Source organism: Plectropomus leopardus, chromosome 9 (genome assembly GCF_008729295.1).
Source record: "Plectropomus leopardus isolate mb chromosome 9, YSFRI_Pleo_2.0, whole genome shotgun sequence".
Lineage (NCBI taxonomy): Eukaryota > Metazoa > Chordata > Actinopteri > Perciformes > Serranidae > Plectropomus > Plectropomus leopardus.
In genome coordinates this window covers 18,146,072-18,168,140 of record NC_056471.1, presented here as the reverse complement: position 1 = coordinate 18,168,140, position 22,069 = coordinate 18,146,072, and the positions used below count along the sequence as shown (strand labels likewise).

The window sequence follows — 22,069 nt, the reverse complement described above, 5'->3', positions numbered from 1 at the left end:
CTGCACAGAGGTCAATAAAGTATGGATCAATCAAAATTCTAGGCTAATTAAATCAAACAAAATCAGCTGACAGGATTTTTTTTTCAAGTTGGAACCAATTGGATCCAATTTTACAATCAGCAGTGATGCTTCTTCCTGTATCTCTCCCCTCGTTCACGCGCACAAACACGCGCGCGCCACGGTGTGGCGCGGCTGTTGGTTTGCTGCTGAAAGACAGCTGGATGTCAGAAACTCACCGTAATCCAAATGTCAATAATTAACTAAAACCCGAGGAATGAAAGAAGAAGGAAGAGACGCCGTGGACCAGGTAAATGCTTGTCCTCATCCTCTCCCTTTCTTAGAAACAGACCTAAAAACAGGCGGAATATTTACCCATGGGGACTCGGTGTAACTATGCTCCATTGATAAATCGCAGTTTATGGGAGGCCTCTAAATTTATGGGCCCTATAGTTGTTACAGTATTCCTGTCAACAGCCATTCAAGTCACAGGCTGCTCAATGAAATCATAGCTCGTTTTTTTAAAGAGCGAGATTTTTTTATGTTTTGTATAGTTCAATTTCATTTGGAAGTTTTAATTCATGTCTTTACACTGTAAAATATGAAAAGTTGATTTTACTTTAAAAAACTAGAAAACGGATTGCATTGAAAACTATACTATTATTAGTATACTTAATTTGTTCACTTTATATCTAATAACAATTTAATTATATTGCCTAATGGTGAAGTTGCAACTTAAATATGACAAGTTTAATTAAATAAATCTTTTTTTAAGTTTTAGCAACTCAAATAAACCAAGTTTACAGTGATGTATATAGCAAATCTATAGGCTGTTCTGCTTGTTGCAAACATGTTAACAAAGTAGAACTTGCAGATCTCCTGACTTCATCATGGGCAAAACCCTGTTTGTCATGACAACTTCAGAGTCAAACTAACTTGGTTTACTAAAGTTGCCAACACTGAGAGGGAACAAGATCATTTCATTTGTCATTTTTAAGTGTTAACAACTTCACAAAATTAAGGAAATACTTAAGTAAATATTTTCAAGTAAATTTTACAATTATAGATAAAGAGTAAACATAAATCAAGACTGATTGCCAAGATTATTTTAAGTAAGATCAACTTGTCAGGTCTTACAGTTATACCTAATAAACTACTTTTTTTTTTTTTTTTTTTTTTAGATTTTTCGGGGCCTTATTGCAAATGCGAGGGAAATTATTTGCTCTTAATTGTTATTGCTTGTCTTTATTTAAAGAAAGGCCCATGAATTGGCCAATAAATTCTTAACGGTGAATTTAAAACAGCAAACATAAAAAGAAAGACATGTCAAATCCCATACAGGCTCGATGAAGTAAAGAGAGGACATGTAATTCCTTGTGTCCTGGATGATTGGAGGGTCACGGGGTTGCTGGGTCCTCTTGGCCCGCGCAGATCTGATCCAGCCGGACTCGCACCTTATTAAAGGGGAGCAGATTAAAGATCAAACAGCTGCAGTCAGATCGCGTTCAGGAGGATGACGAGCCGAGAGAGACAGAAATGAGTTGTGACAAGTCCCGTGGTTCAGCGGCTCTGTCAAGTCGAGCTGCGATGCGTCAACCCGGTGATTCACCAGCACCGAGGAGGAGGACAACGAAAGAAGGAGAGACAGGGATGGGAAGGAGGGGAGAAAAAGGAGAAAGGGGTAGAAAAAGAGGAGGAGGAGGAGGAGGTAGGCTACAAAAAGGCTCCGCCGTCATTCCGTCTGTCACACAGACCACACAAGTCAGCGCAGCGTCAATATTTCAACCCCAGCGTCTGATATTATCAATACATCCATCTATTGGATTAAATCGACACCACGTGCATTTTTTTTTCTTCTTTTAATCTTCTCCTGAGTTGTCTGGGGCAAGGGAGCAGATTTAATTGGTGGAAAGTTTTTAGGGAGCGAACACGAGGAGAGAAAACATCTTTATCTCTTTATTTCAGCTCCTTAATTCACCAGTGGATGAACTTGTGAGCGCGAACTGAACGGAATAAAAGGATTTGGAGAAGATGAAAAAGTTTTGCAGAGGTAAGTACATCAATTTTAATACTTGTTATAGAAGCTAAAAAAAGAAAAGAAAAGAAAAACACATGGGGTCCTACTTCTTATAATTATCATTTGTACTGCTCTGATAATTATTGCAATTTTCCTCGTCGTCGATTTTGAGATATATTTCCCTGCAAATCCAATTGATATGCTAAAGTGTAAAAAAGCAGGGTGCAAAAGCTGTGTTTTTATGTTATGTTTACACACTTTCTACATATTGTCTTATAGTATGGTTTAATTATGCATGTATTTTGTAGCTTAACCTAAAGAATAAAACATCCTTTTATATTCCATTCAAACTGTCTTCGTAACCCTATGAAGAAATGCATGCAAACTTTTTAAAAATGTTTTCATCCTTTTATACAAAATTAGCTGAAATGTTATGTCAGTTCTTTGCATGGGAGGATTTATGACAAAGAAGCAAATTGGTTTGGTGGTTCATCCACAAACCTCAAAGAAATAATAGAAACAGAAAAAAATCACATTTTGAACAGACTTGTTAAGCACAGAGGCAAACTTTTATTCATTTTAGAGATTTTTGCATGTGTTTTCCAAGAAATGTGAAGGCTGTGTGAGAGGAATGTGAGATACAGAGTCCACAAAAAGAGAGAGAGGGGGTAAAAGACTGAAAGAAAGTGTGTGTGTGTGTGTGTGTGTGTATGTATTAAAAAGAGAGGGAGAGGGAGGGGGGACGGCTCTTATTCACAGTGAAAAATGACAGGGGTTGAGGGGGTCAGAGGCAGCTAAAGCCCCTGTCTAGTTAGCTGTCACCGATATGAGAAAGTACATGATTCACGTTAGTCAGGGTGTGAGAGGACACACACACACACACACACACACACACACACACACACATAAGTCCCCGTGGGACGACTGGTGCGGCTGCTGCTCCTTGTCTATGAAAGGAAGGAAAAGGAGGTGAAAGAAAAGGATGCCTGTGCGATGAAATGATGCGCTGAACAAAAGATCACCAAGTTCCTCTCTCCCTTCTTCCCTCCACTTCTCCTCCTGCCATCCTCCCTCACTCCTCCCTTTCTTCATCTCATCTAGACGGTCACACATGAGGCCTAAAAAACTTGTAGTCTCTTCAATCCTGATAAATAATAAAATAAACATGATGAGCTTCGGTTGATCTTACTTGAATTACACACAAGACAAATCTCCTATCAGAGAAGTTTTTTGGCACAACACGTGCATTGACAGAAACACAAGAGGAAAACTTTGCTGCTCACAGTAGTCACGTCTTTGCCTCACCAGAAATAAATCAGCTTCTATTTGGGGATTACTAAAGTCTGATCTGTCTCTCAAAAGAGTAAATCAGCAGTTCCTCTGCTGTGCTCATAGGTTTCTCAGAAGTGAGACAGGTCTGAGAACAGATCAAATACACAGAGTTGAGACTGATTTGACCACTGAGACAAATTTCTGAAATGTGCAGACTCATTTATAAGCCAGTCAAGTTTTCTTTTGGATCTTGCTGTTACCTCAAGAGTGAATTATTTCACATGAATAAATGTCAGTGCAGTGGGAGAGGACAAAGAGTGTTTTAAGATCATAAATTAGGATCGGGCTGAGACAAGAGGAAGGCTTTTCCTTAGGAACTGATTTTAATAAGTATGAGAAAATAATCAAAATCTTATATTAATGATACAGTTAGGTCTGGGAGATATAGGCTAGACAAATAAGAGAACTTGTTTTAAATTTCCTTTACTCCAAGTTACCAAAAACTTAAAACAGGACAATGATTCAGCCACAACAAATTTTCCTGTAAAATTATGGTAAACTTCTGGCAGCTGTAGTTGGCAGCATTCTACCATTACTTTACACTGTCACTGCCATCGTTTATTTCAACAGTATATTGCAGTTAAATTTATTACAGTATTCTACAGTGGGATTTGAGGTTTACAGTGTAATTTGGTGATTGATAAAGGTTGCATGTGGCTTCTGTCCCCAGTCAAGATTTAAAGTGTTTTGCTATACTTTTGAAAAATGGTACATAACTGTTAGAATTTGGCTGTATTTTTACAGCAATTTGTTACAGTGCAAATCTCTTTAAGACTGGAGTCTGAAAGTCCACAAGGTCCCCGTCTTACAACATCCTAACCTCCAGAGCCTCCACACCTGCCCAGACCTCAGAAATATCTACGCCATTACAATGCCGAATCACACACCGTAATACAGTTATTATTTTTCACGATGACATCCACATACTTTTCTATTTAATAATAAAATGCCAAATTTACTGATGGCAGTAGAGCCAGGTCACATGATGTGACCACCTAGACGAGGAGAGCTGAGTGCAGAACAAACTGCTGCTCCCTCTGAAACTCAGAGCAAATAAATACGCTAAGAGCTCAGCTGTTCGAGAACACACACACACGGCAGCATGCACACACACACACACACACACACACACATGCATCTCCACAGGTAGACACACACAACACGTTCGTACACATACATGCACGTTTTTTTTTCTCCAATTTAAATACACAATACCCACTTTCTCTCTCAAATACATACACACACACACACACGGCCTGTTATTGCTGGGAGGGTTGAATTAGTGTCGGTGTGTTTCAGATAAAAGCATTAGTGTGTGTTGGACAAGTGAGCTCAAACACACCCTCCAATAGGACGAAACAAAGAGAGAGAGAGAGGAAAAAGTGAGCCTTTCACATCTTTTGATTCGCTCAGCGCCATCCTCAATTCTTCACGGTATATATATGGATGTCAGGAGGATTTGTGGATGTGGGGGGAGGCTGTGTGTGTGTTGGGGGTGAGAGGGAGTAAGGAGAGGTAGAGACAGATAAAAGTAAATAGAGAGAGAGGGACGGAGGGAGAGGGAGAGAGGAACTGGTGGTAGAGGGGTTAATGCAGTGCAGATTCCCCGATTGACAGAAGTTAGCAGCACCCAGAGGGAAAGAGAGAGGAGAGAGGAGAGGGGAATGATATAAAATGAGTCGGTCACGCTTTGAACAGTTACACATGCTGTTTACATTTTTCCCAAATTAACATGGCCCCTCGCTTCAGAAAACTCTCCCCCTCTCTCCCCTCCACCAACTCCTTTTCCTCTCCCTCCTTCCTTTCAAATCCTCTCTTCCTCCTCCTGCTCCCCTCTGTCTCGATCCTTCAAGACCCTGAAATATCTTTCCTCACTCTCCAGATCAAGATATTTAACACCACAATGTAAAAATACAGTGAAAAGTCCCTCATTCAAAACTTTACTTAAGAAAAAGTATTTTGCATCATCAGCCAAATTTAAAAGTAATCATAATGCCAGAAGAGTTGAACTATATTATTGGATTAGTGTCACTGATGGATTAATATATTAGCAGCATTTTGATGTTGTGTTGAGCAAATTATTTGTTTTAAAATGTCTGTATAACAATACGTTGTTTACATGCTTGTTTTTAAAATCTCAATCTGCAAAGTAACTGTCACATGAATGTAAAAAAACAAACAAACAGGATACAGGAAATCTTGCTTGATATTTTTTTAATGCAGACACCCATGCACAAAAAGCTCTTTGTCACCAGAGATCTCCCAATGCAATATTTTCTCACCTCTTGGCTCACGATACAATATTATTGCAATTTAAAATATTGTGCAATAATATTAGGATAACACAAATTGCAATTTATTAACTTTTTTTTTTTTTTTACAGCAAATCAAGGAAAATGTTGTCAGTGTCTGTTTTTATCTGATAAGATAACGTTTTCAGTTTGTGTGTCTCACTTCAATCATTTTTATTGCAGCAAAATGTATCTATGGACTGAAAAAGATAAACGATTTTATTATTTGGGTACCTAAAGTCACTTAAAGTTTAATTGTATTTGCAGTAATTATCAACTCTATAAAAAAAAAATCTATACTTGTATGTATCAATACAATGCTGCTGCACAATATATCATGATAATTTACTGTCTCCTCCCCAATCTCGACAGGGGAAGTTTGGTCACTCGTTCACAGTAACAAATAAGAAAAGACACGCATGTCAACCAGCTCACAGCAAACACAGTTTCTAAGAAGACATTAATATTGCTCAGGATCCTGGCTAGCTACTGAATTAAAAGCCAATATAGTGATACAATTAATTAATCAATAAATAAAAATACCATAAGTTGTGCTCTTAAAAAATGACCAGTGAAACAGATGAAAAATCCAGTAAATCAATTAAATAAAACATTCAACAATTATCAAAGAAAAGAAAAGCGAGACCTTACCATTTGGTTGCGCACTAATACTTTTTTTTTTAATTAATCTGCTTTTGCTTTGTTCATTTATCAATCAATTCTCTTGAATATCAGAAAACAGGGATGGACTTTCCTAAAGCCCAATCTTTGAATCACTTGTTTTGTCAACCAGAAGTCCAAAACCCAAATATATTCTGTTTATCATCAAATCAGATTAAAAAAAAAACAAAATTTAAAAAAAGCAGTAATTCCTAATCCAGAAACTGGAACTACAGAACTATATTTTTCTATTAAATGATGAAACCATTGTCAGAATGGATTTTGATTCATTTTCTGTTGTCTGACTATTAGTTTCAGTTCTATTTTCAAATAAAAAATACTACAGCGAATTGTCAGAGCTCTGTTATTTTCCCACTCCTGCTTTCCTACTTTCTCTTAAGGCAGTGACAGAGCAGAGACTTTGAAATTCAGCAACACGTTCTTGTCTGATTCTCTTTTGAGGGATTATTTAAGAGAAAACCATAAGGTGGAGTAGCCGGGGTGAGGACGGGGGGGTTTAAGAGGTAAATTAAAAGCTGAAGGTCTGAAAAAGGGGATGAAGGCAGTGAAAGACGTAGATGGAGGGAGCGAGTGGAGCCAATTAGTGAAAGGAAGAGAGGGGAATGGTAATTAGGGAGAGAAAGGAAGGAGACTTTAAACTGGAGGTTTGATGTTTCAGGAAGATTTAGGGAGAGAGGGGGACAGATGAAGCGACAACGAAATTGAAACCAAACATGGCGATAAAGTTTGGAGCGAATGGAATCCACAGATTTAAAAAAAGGGCATGGATATACTGGCTTATAAGGTGAAGAGAGAGACAGACAGTGAAGGGGAACTAAACAGGACGCTGAGTTTACGACTTGCGAGAAATAGTTTCACAGAGTTTGGGAGCATAAACAAAAATTTTATTGGATTTTTTTTTAATGTTTTTTTTTTCGCCTTTGTTTTTGGGTCATTGATGTTGTTTGGCAGCCCAAGTGTGTGTCCGGTGCCAAGAGGATCAATTTGAAATTCAGTATGAACAAACTCCAGAGGAAGGAATCTCATGGGACAAGAGATGGGAAAAGTGTGTGTTTGTGCACGTCTGTGTGTGTTTGTTTATATTTATTCAGGGTAACGTCTGTGCGTACATGGATCTCCAGAGCACAATCTGGATGCATGTGTGTGTGCACGTGTGTGTGTGTGTCTGTGTGTGTGTGTGTGTGTGTGTGTGTGTGTGTGTGCACATTTGTGTGTGTTGAGTTAGTAAAAGAATGCACATTTGATTGAGTACAGACTGCACATAAATCTGGCCTTTAACTGTACACAGGCACACAACACCGACCCCGACCCTGGACTGTCAACCCCCCCCTCACCTAACGTGTGTCTCTGTCCACTTCCACTGTCTCGGTATCCTTCAAAGCAGTCTCTTGATATGTGGGTGGATTTTTTGCCCCTGGCATCCTGCGCAGGTGTGTTTATGTTTAGGCGTAAGTGTTATGACAGAATTGCCACCAGGTACAGTGCGGCAGAATAATTAAAAAACTATGCAAGAGATAAACAGCTACTCTGAGTTTGGCTCCGATGGGTCTTTTCTGTCAGCAAAGCCACAGTGAGCCTCCAGCTCCGTCTTTGACATGTAGGATACATGACAACAAGTAAGCAAGACAAGTCAGAGGACAGGTAAATGTTCTGAGAAAGAAATGCGACACTTGTGAGGTTGAAAAATGGCAACAGATAACAAAAGCAACTCCGTGTAATGACTAATCTAAGTAATCACATGTACAGTATGTAGATTTTACTAATATTGAACCATTTAAAGAGTGTGGAGAATCATTATTGATCAAGGGAGCACATATCTGCAGTGATGTAGTGGAGGGTCTACGCAGGTTTAGGGTACACCCACCTTTCTTAATGGCAGTTTACAGTATACCCACATATCAGCCAAAATGCTCTGTAGGAATATAAAGGACCCACTTCTCCTCCTCAGTGAACACGTTGATGCACTAATGTCATCAGTTACCACACTAATATAATCTGTCATAAGATATTCTAAATTCCAGGTTAAATTGTTAGCTTTTTCTGGAGCTCTCAGCTATATCCCCATCAATGTTCATGTTCCCATTAATGTTTACATTATGTCTATTTGTCCCACCCAATAAAAGTAGCAGAGGTCTCTTTGTTCTGACAAAATTTAAGACATTGACCCCATAAAATGATGCAGAAAAGCCTCAAAGTGGTGAATTAAAATTTACCAGAATGCAAGAAATTTAGTGTTTAATGCTCCAAATTTTCTTGCAGAGGATCCCCAAACTCCCGTTTTATATGTGTCTCCCCTTCATTGTTGAAACAAAACCAATGTCCTTGCATATCAAACAGTTTTCTTTTTCAAATAGAAGTTTTAAGACGTTATCACGGCATTCCAGGACTCCAGGTTGTTGTGGATACGTGAACACGTTCATTCTCTGAAGAACACTGTAGGATGTGGTTAAAATCTCTGGGAATGTGAGAAAGTGAACCTTGAGTTTATGGTGCATTCACATCATGTTTGCAGAATGGGAAGGACAGAAAAACTTCCCAGTATTACGGCTTGTAAGAATTAACACCCCTATTATTTGAATGACCAAAATTATCTAATTTTGAGTGTGTTGGGGGTGAGTTTAACACGGACACTTTTCTTTCTACAATTGCACATGTAGCAGTTTGGAAATGAACCGCATAGAAGACACTGTGTTCAGAACTGCAGCCCAAATCACATCATCATATCGTAATCAGATTTCTTTCATCAAGTCTGTATAGGGGAAAAAATCACATTAAAAAAATACACATGAATCAGATTAAATCAGATTTATGATGAAGTATGTTGGATCCAACTCAAATCAAACTTTTAGAGATGCAGACTCTCAGATTGAATTTAAATCTGTCTTGACATAATGTGCATATAGCATGAAACATAGCTGGATACATCAGTCACATCTGTGCCTTGTGTTGTCTGATATTGTCCTCTGATATAGCAGAAAACACTAAATGACTGTGAGGAGCGAGAGGATGTAGCGTGCAGCATGTTATTCTGGTTCTGGAAAACACACCGCGGATGATGTTTCATCATTTTTGTTCTAAAATCAGGCTGCGACATGGCTTGATTAATTAATGGTAAATCTTGTATAAGTTTTACTACAGAACGCATGGCACGACAATAAACTGAAGTCATCCTAATCACCGCTGCACTGGAATAAACATAGTAAATAAACATATAATTTGGAGCGGATTCCTATATCGTCTACATACTGCTAATGTTTCCTTTCTGTTTAAGACCTCTTTCAAGTGGTTAGATCAATAAAGGGCAACCTCTTTTGGCACCGGAGCTCGTTTTCCCTGGACCAGACTGGAAAGATTAACTTGCACATGGTTTTCCCACAATACCAAATTCTGTTTAAGTGCTTGTTTAAAACCTCAAATGGTGGTGCATGTTGGGAAAGATGAAATACTAGTACTTTTGGATGGAAGCGGTACAGCACCCTCAGGGTTTACCAAAACACCGTCTGGAGTGTAAAAGTCAAGTGTGCAACAAGCCTCTTTTTTGTCCCTGAACACGACCTTGCGCCCCCAAATTCAACTGTGAACCCTGACCCTGTGCTGGTGTTTATTTTTGACCCATTAGGAGCTCTGAAGCGCCGGCGCCCAAACCTCATGTCGAGCTCTGTATTGCAGATGGCAGCCAGACTCCGCAGTGCCAGATCTGACTTGAGCGAACAAACCGTAGATAAAAAAATACGATCTGTTGTGAGTAATGGAGCTCCCCTGTGTGTGCATGTGTGTAGCCCTAATAGGTATGTGTGCCAAAATATGTATTCACACACACATAAGTGCACAGAGGCAGGTCATGGTCGGCCGTTCTAGGGAACCCCTGTGTTGCCGTAATGCAATCCTCCCACAGAGAATGTTCTGGTTTCAACCCTGCCCTGCGGAGTGTGCTTCCACTGCCAGGTACACAGCCTCCAGCCTGCAGCGCTCCCCTTGATGTCGGGCTATATGCCGACTGTAGTGCAGTTGCTCAATGTAATATTATATAACAACAACATAGCCCTGGGTTTGAGTTAGCTCAGTTTACCCGTACAAAAGAGCGGTTGTTTTAATCCACAGCGGAGGATGCTTTTAGACAAGGCTCAATCAAAACAACAAGAGGCTTTCATGTCTGGCAATCATCTCTGAGCATGTGGCTGCAGACAAAAGGAAACAGTTTGGAACAATTTGGGTTGATTTTTGCATGAGAGAATTTTGTCTTTCTGCGTCCTTTTTTTTTTTCTTTTAGTACCTGTTTATTCCTTCTGAATGCGATCCCTTTTTGCATGCTGTGTGTCCTTTTCCTTCAGGGCTGTTTACTCAGTAATGTCGTGGTGATTTCGGGGGGTTTTGATGCTAATGGAGGATGTGCTGTGGGAGGAGCCCGTGCCTTGATGAGCTCCAAATGTTCAGGAGTTGCTGAAAGATGCTTATTGCTTCTGACAGGTGATGAGGCTTTTGCGGTTGAGGAGATCGGAGGAGGCTTGGCTGACAGGGGGGTTGTCCTAGTTGACTGATTTCAAGGTGTGTGGGAGCATGTGGGAGTTGGCCCAACCACAATGTTTTAGAAAATAGACTGAGAGGTGACTTTGATGTAGCCGACAACTTGGGGTCAACAGGTAGTAGAAGAGTTACCAGCTATCAAGCAGACAGTTTTTTGACAAGCATTTCTAATCCTGCTTTAATTTCAAACTGCCAGATTCCCAATCTGTCACTCAAACTGTTACTTAAACTTTTTTCCAGTGAAATTTAGCTTGTTGGGCTATTATGAAAATATTTATCATCACAGTTACTCGTTACCATGTCATCCATTTGTAACATAATCAGGGTTATTGAAGAAATACTTCACATACAAAATGATCATTTGTACACCAGTTACTCACCCTATGTTGCACTGAATTCATAAAGAATACTCTTTTTCTCGCATGCCCCCATAGTGACCAAAACATTTAGAAAATGAAAACATTTTGGGTTGAGTTGAAGTCATAGTAGGCCGTGTGTAACAACAGCAAAACTATATAAAAAATCTGTTTACAAACTCTCATACAACTCGTGCAGTAAAATCCAAGTTTATTCAGTCGGCTGCTCACTCAACATACGATGGTTCGTATCATACCCTACAAAGAAGCGCCCCGTGATTGGCGTTACTTCCTTAACAAGTTACATAGTTACAAAGTTACATATTGAATGCAATACTACTGCAGTTAGGTTTAGGAAAAGAAACATGCTGAAGATGTACCTCAAAATGACTCAAAATTCACACAATTCTGAACCTCCTGAGGAAAGTCTTGTGTTTTGTGATCCACCCACACTTCCAACCTGCTACGTTACTGGACCGCTCGGGACCGCTTCCTTCTCTACTCCCATCAGCATATATGCACGTTATGCACAAATTACTGGCTCATTATCACATGGTATATGTACAAATATTGGTGCATTACTTTTTTAGGAAAGAACAATGCAGCCTGGCTGCTTACTTCCCAAACGTGCATTTTTACTAAAACCTTACTATTCCAGATATAAGTATTATGCCCTAGGTAGAACTGCAAAAAGTAGTCCAACGGTCAATCAAAAGAAAATACATCAGCAACTTTTTTGATAACCAATTAATCATTTCAGTCTTTTTCCAAGCATAATGTCAAACATTTGCTGGTTCTAGCTTCTTAAATTTGAGAATTTGCTCCTTTTCTTTGTCATCTATGACAGTAAATGAACTGTGTTAAGGATTCGGACTACTGGTTGAACAAAAGGAGCAATGTGAAGATGTGGTGAGCACTGTTCACATTTTTTGTTTTGACATTTATAGAGTAATCCATTAATCCATTAATCTTGAAAATAATTAGTAGAGTAATTGATTATGAAAATAAAAGCTAGTCACAGCTCTTGCCTTGAGTGCACCTGAGCAATGTGTGCATTTGAACTCTTCCACCGTCATTCATGCATGAGACTGTTTATGCAGAGGAGAGTTTTAAATAGTAAGGTTTCAGTGAAAATGCATCAGTTTGGTAAGTACTGAGCATACAACTAGATACATGAGACTTGAATTATACTGCATGAGTTTATAAAGATATTTTTTTATACAGTTTGTACAGTGCTGTTTCTATATTTGGTCCCTGTTAACTTAAATTCATAAAGAATGTTCTGTGTTTTTGGATTTTCGTTCACTGTGGAGGCATGCAAGAAAAACTTTCCACACGAAAACTTTAACTTTAACTTTAAACATTTTAATGTAACACAGGGTGTGTAACTGATACACAAATGGTTATTTTGTGGGTGAAGTATTCCTTTAACATTACTTGTCAGTGTATTCTAGTAGTTCTTCCTGATACTTCAGATGTATGCGTAAAGGCAAGACAAAAAAATTTCAACAACATATTTATTTTTGAACCAAATAATTTCTTCTGTGACATATTTCATAGTGCTCAATGCAATTCCAATACACTCCTGTTTTAAACAGCACAGCAGACGTCACATTTTTTTGTAAAGAGTCGTATAGAGTTCATAACATCATCAAGTTTCTACCCAACCCTTGTCGGGGAGTACATACCTATACATCACATGTAAGTGGTTGAGTCAGAGGAAAAAGGTGTTGACTGTTTTTGGTCAGAACTTTTTTCTTACAATCACTAGTGTTTCAACCATTCACATTCTCATCCTGTGGGGCCCGTCATGATGGATGGATGAAAGAAAAAGAAAAAAAGAGGCATTAGAGGGAGAGTAGGAGAGCTAATCGGGGTTAATTAGTTGCTGTTATTTTGACCCGAGGCAGAAAAGAGATAAGCGTTGAGCGGAGGATAAGTGTGGGGGAGAAAGGTATGATGGGAAAGTTTGAGTGCGGTATGACAAGTTTGAGAGGAGAAAGGGATTAAATTGGTGAAGCAACGGGAGGCCCGAGGTGAGTCAGAGGAAGACGGAGAGAAAGCTGACACACGTTGTGCAATACATATTTCACACCTGTTAAACAGCAGCATGCTTTGCCCATAATTACAAACATGAATCACTGCCTACCGTCTGGGTGTCAGGAGGATGAGAGAGAGAGTGCAGAGAGGATGGAAAAGGATGACAGAGTGCAGAGACGATGACAGAAATGTGTGTCGTGCTCAAGAAAGGCTGAAAAAGCCTCTAGAGAGAGAGTAAAGGGAGAGAGTGTGAAAGTGAAAGAGACAGCAACCATGGGACGAAGAGAAGTAGACGTACATGAAGTTCCTTAATGTTGAAAACCACCTTTCAGCTCCAATTTTCTCTGTTTGAAACCAGAGACAGGGGCACTAAAAGGTTTTCAGTGTTACAGCCCCCCTCTCTTTCTCACACACACACACATACAAGCACACACACACACACACTCTAAATCATTGTATACACTCTCAGCGATGTGAATTTCATCCACATATTAAGTTACGACTAGAAACATTCTCACAAACACTCACATAGTAACATAAAACACTTACACAAACACTCCGAAACCTAAACAGTCTGCAGCAAACACACAACTGATACAAACACATTAATGTTTGTGATTGTAAAGAAAGCCACATGTCTTTGTTTCGGGATATCGGTCAAGAATGAGCTGGTGTGTGTGTGTGTGTGTGTGTGTGTGTGTGTGTGTGTGTGTGTGTGTGTGTGTGTGTGTTAAAGCGGCTGTTTGCCTGACAGGCTGGTGCATTGAACATAGGAGCCATTTGTCTGACTGTCTGAAGCTATTAAGCAAGGTTTTATTTGAAGCCAGTGTAAACCTCCGACAGCCAGAAACCTCTAAAATTAGATGGGAAACGGAAAAAGCTTTATTGGCAGTGTCAGATGACCTGGCAATATGTAAACAGACAAGGCCATTGCCATAGAAACAAAGAAATAAACCAGAATATTGTAAAAATTCCTATAAACAGTGTGATAGTGCACCGATGCTTGGAAACTGTAGCTGGAGGTGTTTTTTGTCTGTTGAGCTCTCAAATCATCAAATTCATTAAAAACCAAACGTCCAAGTTAAATAATCATAAGATGTCTGAGAAAATAACGGCTGAGATAAATTTCACCACACTGTTATGACTACAAATACCTTTGCGCTGTGTTAATTATCACTTGGACACCCATGATGTGAGAAGCATCTCACACTGTCTGTCTGAGCTTTAATTGTTTTTTAAATTTCTCCACAGTTTCTCACCACCTGCTCCTCTTGCTGTTGGCTGCTGCCATGGCGGTGGCCCTGGATTCTTCACACAACCTGGCCAGTGAGAGAAGTTCGATAGAAAGCACGTACGAGCTCACCAAATACCTGGAGTATCAGCTGAAGGAAATCAAAGACATATATGTGAGTCATTTCTTGTGATTTTCTGTTTCAGTTTGCCTGTGTTAAGGCCTTTCAGCCTGTCTACTCCACTGAGTTCAAGCGGACTGATTTGTCAGGCATCATGACATGAAAGAGCGGTTTCTCGGTTAAAATAAAAAACAACCAGTGAGCACTGAGGTCGACTCAAAATCTGCACCACAGGTGTGATCGTCATTGTTATGCTGTTACACCACAACCAATAAGAGGAATAACAACAATGGCGAGCGGTTTGGACAAGATAGATGCCTTTGAGGCTGTTATAAATTGACATGTCTTAGCAATATCGCCCGCTGTAGAAGTTTGTTTTACTTCACTCTGCTTCACAGTTAAAAGCCCGGCAAAACAGATGCAAAGAAATCGAACACCTCCCCCACAAAAATTGGTTTGAGTGATGTCAGACTGAGGAGGGAAACGTAGTGAAGTGAATATTCTTTTTGAAATCAGGCAGTGTTTCAGTATGGACCCAATTACAAACATTGCAGGTTCCCATTAAAGCAGATAAAATCAATATTTGCATAACAGCGAATTAATGGCAACATCAGACACTTGCAAAAGAAATGTGAATTTATCTGCTTTTCTATCCAACACTAATTTGTGAATTGGAGTTCAAGTGGTGGCACTAATTCTCCAGTCAGGTGCCATATAACACATCCACTTGGTTCTCTAAATTTTCTGTGGTTTTTGTCTGACATTTGTTTTTGCAGTTACTAATATTTGGTGGTGTTTTGTTGCTGGTTTCCATCTAATATGGCATTTATGTTTCTTGCAATAACTGAAGTCTCCTCTTCGTTTCATACATACCAGATGTTTTCATCCAACACCATTTTTTGTCTCTCCAGTGGAGCAAAATCTTTAGTGACATTTAAGTCTTGTGATTTTTTTATGTCATCATATAGTTTTATTGAAAATGTGCATGAAAACAGGTAGATGAAATTGCACCCTATGTGATCATTTGAATGGTCAACCTTGGAGAATTATTGCCCCTCTCTGCTCCGCTCTGCAGATGTTTTCAGTGAAAAATCTCTAAGAAGTAGGCTACCGACTGTCCATGACCTGCTCAGTTCCAAACAGCAGACAGAATATAGTGGAGCATTTATCTGCTGGAGATCCAGATATTTCCTTCAGGAGCTGGAGTTAGGGGTTAGAGCAAAAACAGAGCCTAAAGAAAGTTAATATTGCCAAATTAATTCAAAAAAGAAAACAAAGCCAAAATGCATAGTGTTTGCTGTAAACATCCATCAAAGTTTAGTGGCTGATTTAGTGGTTCAGCTTTGAATTACTTGTCTTGATTTGTCTTAGTTGTGCATGCAGTTTTCCTGTGTATCAAGGGATTGTTACATACATGACAGCAGCATTCAATCTCGTGTTTCTTGGCTTAGTAAACTTTACTGTAGCAATAAAGCTGTAGAAAGTCTTATAATGAATGATTGCCCAAGCTATGAAAATAAGTGATTATCCATTAAACCTTCAAATCTTTCTGATTTTTGTATATCTCCTCCAGCTGACCTACCTGGGCCCCCCATTCAACGAGAAAGACTTCTCCCCTCCTCGACCCAACAGCACGGCTCTGTCTCTGCCCAGCGCCGCCACCCGACTGGAGCTGTGGCACGGCCTTGAAAACCAAGCTCGGCTCGCCCAGAACCAAAAGGCCTACTCTGTTCTGCTGGCAGCCGTCAGGGAGTTGGCCCGCTCCACCCTCTGCCCCTCCCTCAAAACCTCGCTGTTGCACTTTTGCACCGGCCTGGACGGCCTGCTGGGCTCCATATCTGCACTGATGACCACCCTCGGTTATGCACTTCCTCCTTCATCTGCAAACATGGGAAGTAATGCCGGAGAGCTGCAGTACCCTCTGAGGGGGGTAGGAGGCGACCGACCTGCTCCGCTCATGAGCCAGAACCTCTACAGGTCCAGAGGCGGGACAAGGACGCAGTCTGGTCAGCGTAACAACCAAAGAAGAAGCGGGATGAGGGTTGTCAGAGGAGAGAGGGAGGACGGCGTCACTGAAGGCCTGGTGGAAAAAAGGAAAGGGAAAGAGGGGAGGAGGGCGGACACAACGGCAGCTGGAAGAAGGAGTGGCGGATCGAGGGAGAAGGGAAGAGGAGAAAGAGGGAGGAGAGGGAGGAGGGAAGAGCCAGAGAAATGGACAGCTAGAGAGGAAGAGAGAGCAGGAGAGGAAGCGCCAGAGCAACAAGGAGGTGAGGAGCAATGGGGGAGGAGAAGGTTGTTGAGTATCAGTGAGGATGGGGAGGAAAAGGAGAGGCAGATTGGGGTAGAGGTGTCGTACCCGGGCACAGACGGCTTCCTCTATCAACCAGATGTTCAAACCAACAATCAATACAGCTACAACCTGAACTCCCATCACACAGACACACTCAGAAAAGAAGATGAATTTATTGTAGCTTCCTCCTCTTCCTCCACTCTTCATCATCAACGTCGACCTCCTCGCTCACTCCTCTCCCCCACCCTCCAGCCTCCTCTGTCCACCCTCTCCCTGCTCTACCAGTTCGGAGCAGGTGAGGAGCACACCCTCCTCTCCCAGCCTGTCCCCCTGTCTTTACAAAGAGGCACCTCCCTCCTTTCACCTCCTCTCACTCCACTCCTTTCCTCCACCTCCTCTTCGCTGTTGTCGGTGCGGCCGACAATGAACGACTTCGCCAGGAAGGTGGAGGGGTTTTGGATATTGAGAGAGCTGCAGAGTTGGCTGTGGCGGTCGGCGAAGGACTTCAACCGCCTCAAGAAGAGACTCAGAGGCTGAGACATCGAGACAGTCGAGTGCAGTATATCGGAAATTCGACGTTTGCACAAAATCTGAGTGGAAACAGACAAAAGCACATAAACACATTCACGCTTAACACATTCATTCATACTGTACTGGAATAAGTGAATGAAGCACTATTTGGCAGGTCACCAGCAGCGCTAATGGAATATAACACACACAAAGCCAACACATTACCAGCACTGTCACCCGTCTGATGCACATAGCAGCTCATTGAGCGAGGCACACTGAGACTGGGCTGAGTTACCGGACTTCACGGCTCATAGATCAACAGAAATACCACTGTAGGTGGCTAGACACACACACACACACACACACCGCACACGAGGTCAGACCGAGTGACAGGCAGAGAAACAAACAGTGCAGCCATTGACTGAGAACTGATTCAGTGACCCCCAGATGTGTGAATCAGCAAACATTCATTTTCTCTAAATGAAGAAAATTTCTGAATGGGCAAAAGACAAAAGACGAGAAGGAAAAGGCCAGAGGGATGAAGAGGAGGAGAGGAAGAAGCAAGAAAGGGAGAGGAAGATGAGAGGAGGCATGAGTCAGGGGATGAGCGCTGGAAATAAGGGGTACTGCTGAGTAATCAGAAGTCGGTTGGTCAGTTACAGTAACTCTACAACAGCGGTACACATACCGTCAAGACACACACACACACACACACGCACACACACTCCAGAGGACATTACATAGACCTACATTCATTTCCCGGAGACTTGCCCTAACCATAACCACTGACGCTAAAATTGTTTTTTTTCTGAACTGGGGACACAACTTCTGTCATTGAGAGATCGTCCACAAGAAACTGGTCTTGAATGTAGTTTGTGTTCCTGACGGCAACTTAAGTCATACCCACACATGCACACTTACTGTGGTATTCGGTGCCTTAACGAACTCTTCACTTTTATTCTGCTTTTGATTCAGTGCTCGCTCTTTGTACCACTTTTTATTGATTTCACTCCATAGCAACAAATATTTAACACAGTCTTAAAATGCCTTAGAACAGAATGAATTGAATGAATGTTCTCTGTACAAAGAAATGGTTTGACATTTTGGGAAACACACTTAGCCTTTTTACTTTCTTGCTGAGAGTCGGATGAGAGCATCTTAACAAACATCTGTACCACCCTCATATTTTTACACTTAGGATGAAGATAAAGCCTGCAGACTGTGCTGAACATGAAGACTGGAAACAAGGCGATACAGCGAGCCTGGCTCTGTCTAAAAGTAAAAAAAATATTCAAATGCCAAATACCACCACATTAAACCATAAAAACTTTTAATGCGTTAATTTTTAGTCAATTCTCATTCCCATTCAAATACCTACGCTTTGTCATGCCCCTCTGTGTGTGTGATATCGACACCAAAAGAGGCCTTTGGCGTCTTTATGAGGAGCAACTGGACGGAGAATCTTAACTGCATTTTCTTCTTTCTTTCTTTCCTCCTTGAATGCCTGTCATACATCTATTAAAAATGTTTTCAATTTATAATTAATATTGTAAATTTTTTGTTAAAACAAAAAATACCCTAAGTTTAATTTTTAAGGGTCACTGTAACTTATAGTGATAACAGTAATTGTGTAATACTGTATACTGTGGTGTTTTCTGATACAGTTACTGTAAAGGACAACTCTTACACTGTTGTGACCCCAAAGGGGCGGTAGGGTCAAACAAAACTAGACTTAAATCCAGGAGACCACAGTTTAGTCAGTGTTGTCAGTGTTGGTTTACGCAGTTTACGTACAGTCGTTGTACACTGATGTCAGTCACATGACTTATATATGAATTTGCATCACATTACGTAACAGCGTACTTATTTTAAGTCAAAACATATCTTTTTTTCTCATCCTACGCAAATAGTTTTGTTGCCTAAACCTAACCCAGACTGTTTCATAATATTAACCACGTGTTTCAGTGTGTTTCAGCTCTGTATCACATGATGAAGGGTGCCGTGTGTGTTGCAATGAGACGCTGAGGGGTGTGGCAATGCGTTGCTATTTGACGACCTGGGAAAGGGAGCAGGTTGTAATTTTACACTTGTGGTGGGCAGGGGGATTTGAAATGTAACTCCCTCTATAATCATAAATAGTCATTTTTATATTTGTTTGTGTGTGGATTATTTTTAACATTCATATTTAGCAGACGGACATGAGGGAGATCTACTCATCCAACACTCAAAAATGTCAAACTATTCCTTTAAGTAACTTTACACTCCTAAAAACAAACATTAGACGCATTGATGTGAATTTTTTGTGCCTTTTCAAACATGAAATCAGATACTTTTTCTTTGGAGACCTACAAAAGGCTTTATTTCTTTTGCAGAATAAATCTAATGTTATGTCTTTTCAATGTGCCTTGGATGATGTGGCGAAAGGTGATAGATGATATCTGTATAATATTTATTGAACAAGATGTTTATTTATTTTTCTCCAGTGTGAATATACTGTATCGTAACTCAAGAGAGAATAAATACTAGCTTTTGTACAGAGCGTGGTGTTATTGGTCATTTGGGAGCCCATCAAGACAAAAAAATAAATGCTTATGGGATTTTTGTTTGCGATGGTTTCAGTTTTATAGGGATGGTTTCGGGTGATTGGCACAAGGGGAGAGGAGTTGTGGGTCGGGGCGTTTTCTGGAAAACAAAGGCCGGCTCACATTCGTGACAAAAAAGTAGAGCGAGAGAGAGGCGGGGTATGAGAGAGTTTTTATTTGTCTGTCCTGGTAAAAATTTACGATCTCTCATTTTTCCTTTCATCTCTCTCTTCCCACTGCATCATCCCTCCCCCCACTTTGCTTTCTTTTCTCATCACACTATCTCACGAAGCTCCTCTTCCCCCCAAAAACATCCCTCTGACCTGTGACAGTGAGGGATTTACATGAAACAGGCACAGGTACAAACACACCCCCTCATAATCCCACCAACCGCACGCCACTCTTGTTGTGTCTGTGTTTCAATGCCGCCGTTCTCCCTGTCTCTGTCACTGCCTCTGCCTCTTATCGTTTTCGCTTTTCTCTTCCGCTCCCACTCTTTTATCGCTCTCCTCACCTGTTATCTTTCCTTTCTTGTTTGGCTTTATTGCTCTTGACTACGCTTTTTTCCCACATGCTCTGCAGCTCTCTGGCTCCCTGTCCTCGCCCCGGGCCAGATATTAAAGGATCAATGAGAATCCCCTTTCCATCACCTTCGAGGTACACACCTGTACGCAACCGCAGACACCCGCACTGACACACAAATGTGGACCATGTGCTGACAAACAAGTGCCCACATGAACCTTTAAAAGCAGCATTAGCTCAGCAGGAAGTGACTTATATGGGAGGTCAACGCTGACACATCATCACACACACTCTCACTAAGTGGGTGAAAGGGTTAACGCTGACGGAGACGTGACACATATGTATACACACACATACACACACAAGACGCTGTGTGTTTTTTACATTCAGTAAGCAATGACTGAGGGGCCGCCAGTAGTCAACAAAGGCAGCTTTGTCTGGACCGTGTGTGTGTATGCATTTATCTGTGTGTGTGTGTATTGTTTGCCCGAGTGTGGGCTTGCAAGCGCAGCACGTGTGTGAATCATTATCTCTGTGTGTCAGAACTTTGTTGGAATGAGGCTTGTCATGCATAACTATCGAACAGCCATCACTCAACATTGTCTCTCTCCTTCGCTATCCGTCTGTCTCTCTCTGTCAGCGAAGCGGAGACAAATTGCTGTAACTAATACGTAACAGGATTACCGAGTTGTATTTGTATGACTCAGCTTGCTCAGTACTTCGGTAATAACTGATACTGTGAGTGATATGGCATCGACATTATTGGGCTGTTCGGTCTATTAGGCAGCTGCAGACAGAAGGCCTGTCTGTCTGTGTGACTGGCAGGTCGTGATATATGAGAGTAATGATCTACAGAGGAGTCGATGCGCGGCCATCTTATTGAAGAGCTTTTATTTTCTTGGAGAGCACCTCATCTCCTTGCTGGCCCCTTCACTCCACACTTCATCTCCTTTTAAGGCCCAGACACACCAAACCTACATCAAAGAACAAGTAGCGATGATGGCCAACTGTTGCGTCACTTCACACCGTCTGTGTTTTGGCCAAAAAAAGTTACACATGAACACAAAGCAAAGATGTCAACCAACGGTCAGCATGTTCTACCCCTGCAGGAAAGGAAATGACTCCATACCAGAAGGTGGTGGCAGTCTTTACTTATCATTCTAAAAGGAAAATTGGAAGACCAACAGGACATATTTAAGATGCTAGTTAGTTAGTTAGTTGGCACATTAACAACACAACTGGATGTTGAAAGAACAAATGATATTTACTGTGCGCTAATGAACAATGCAAAAAAAAAAAAAAAAAACAGCTCAATGACTAAAATAATCTTAATCTCTAATCTTACCTAAAATAAAAAGTTGTTTTTTTCATTTCATGACCTCTTAATTTTAGCTGTTTGCTTGCTTTCCTTATTTCCACCTCTCTTCTTGTGCACTGAACTGCCAGTTAGTTAATTAATTAAATTCACTGACAGGTTCTGCTGTCTCTGACGCCGTTTCAACATGCAGACTTGGCCAAAACTGACATTGGCCGAATAGTCCCAATGGTGTGGGATGCACTGCAAAAAATAGGTCG

General features: G+C 40.8%; 1 protein-coding gene across 1 annotated transcript; it reads left to right on the top strand.

The window, feature by feature from the left end:
* Positions 1-1,707: 1,707 nt before the first annotated feature.
* clcf1 (cardiotrophin-like cytokine factor 1) lies at positions 1,708-19,929 on the top strand. Its single transcript, XM_042493298.1, has 3 exons — positions 1,708-2,047; positions 14,490-14,644; positions 16,164-19,929. Exons 1-3 carry the CDS (start codon positions 2,029-2,031, stop codon positions 17,415-17,417), a joined length of 1,428 nt encoding a protein of 475 aa, XP_042349232.1. The 5' UTR covers positions 1,708-2,028; the 3' UTR covers positions 17,418-19,929.
* The last annotated feature ends 2,140 nt before the right edge of the window (positions 19,930-22,069 follow it).

Coding starts and splice junctions, on each gene's coding strand:
- clcf1 (XM_042493298.1), top strand. Junction 14,645..16,163: donor AGGAAATCAAAGACATATAT/GTGAGTCATTTC, acceptor TATCTCCTCCAG/CTGACCTACCTGGGCCCCCC.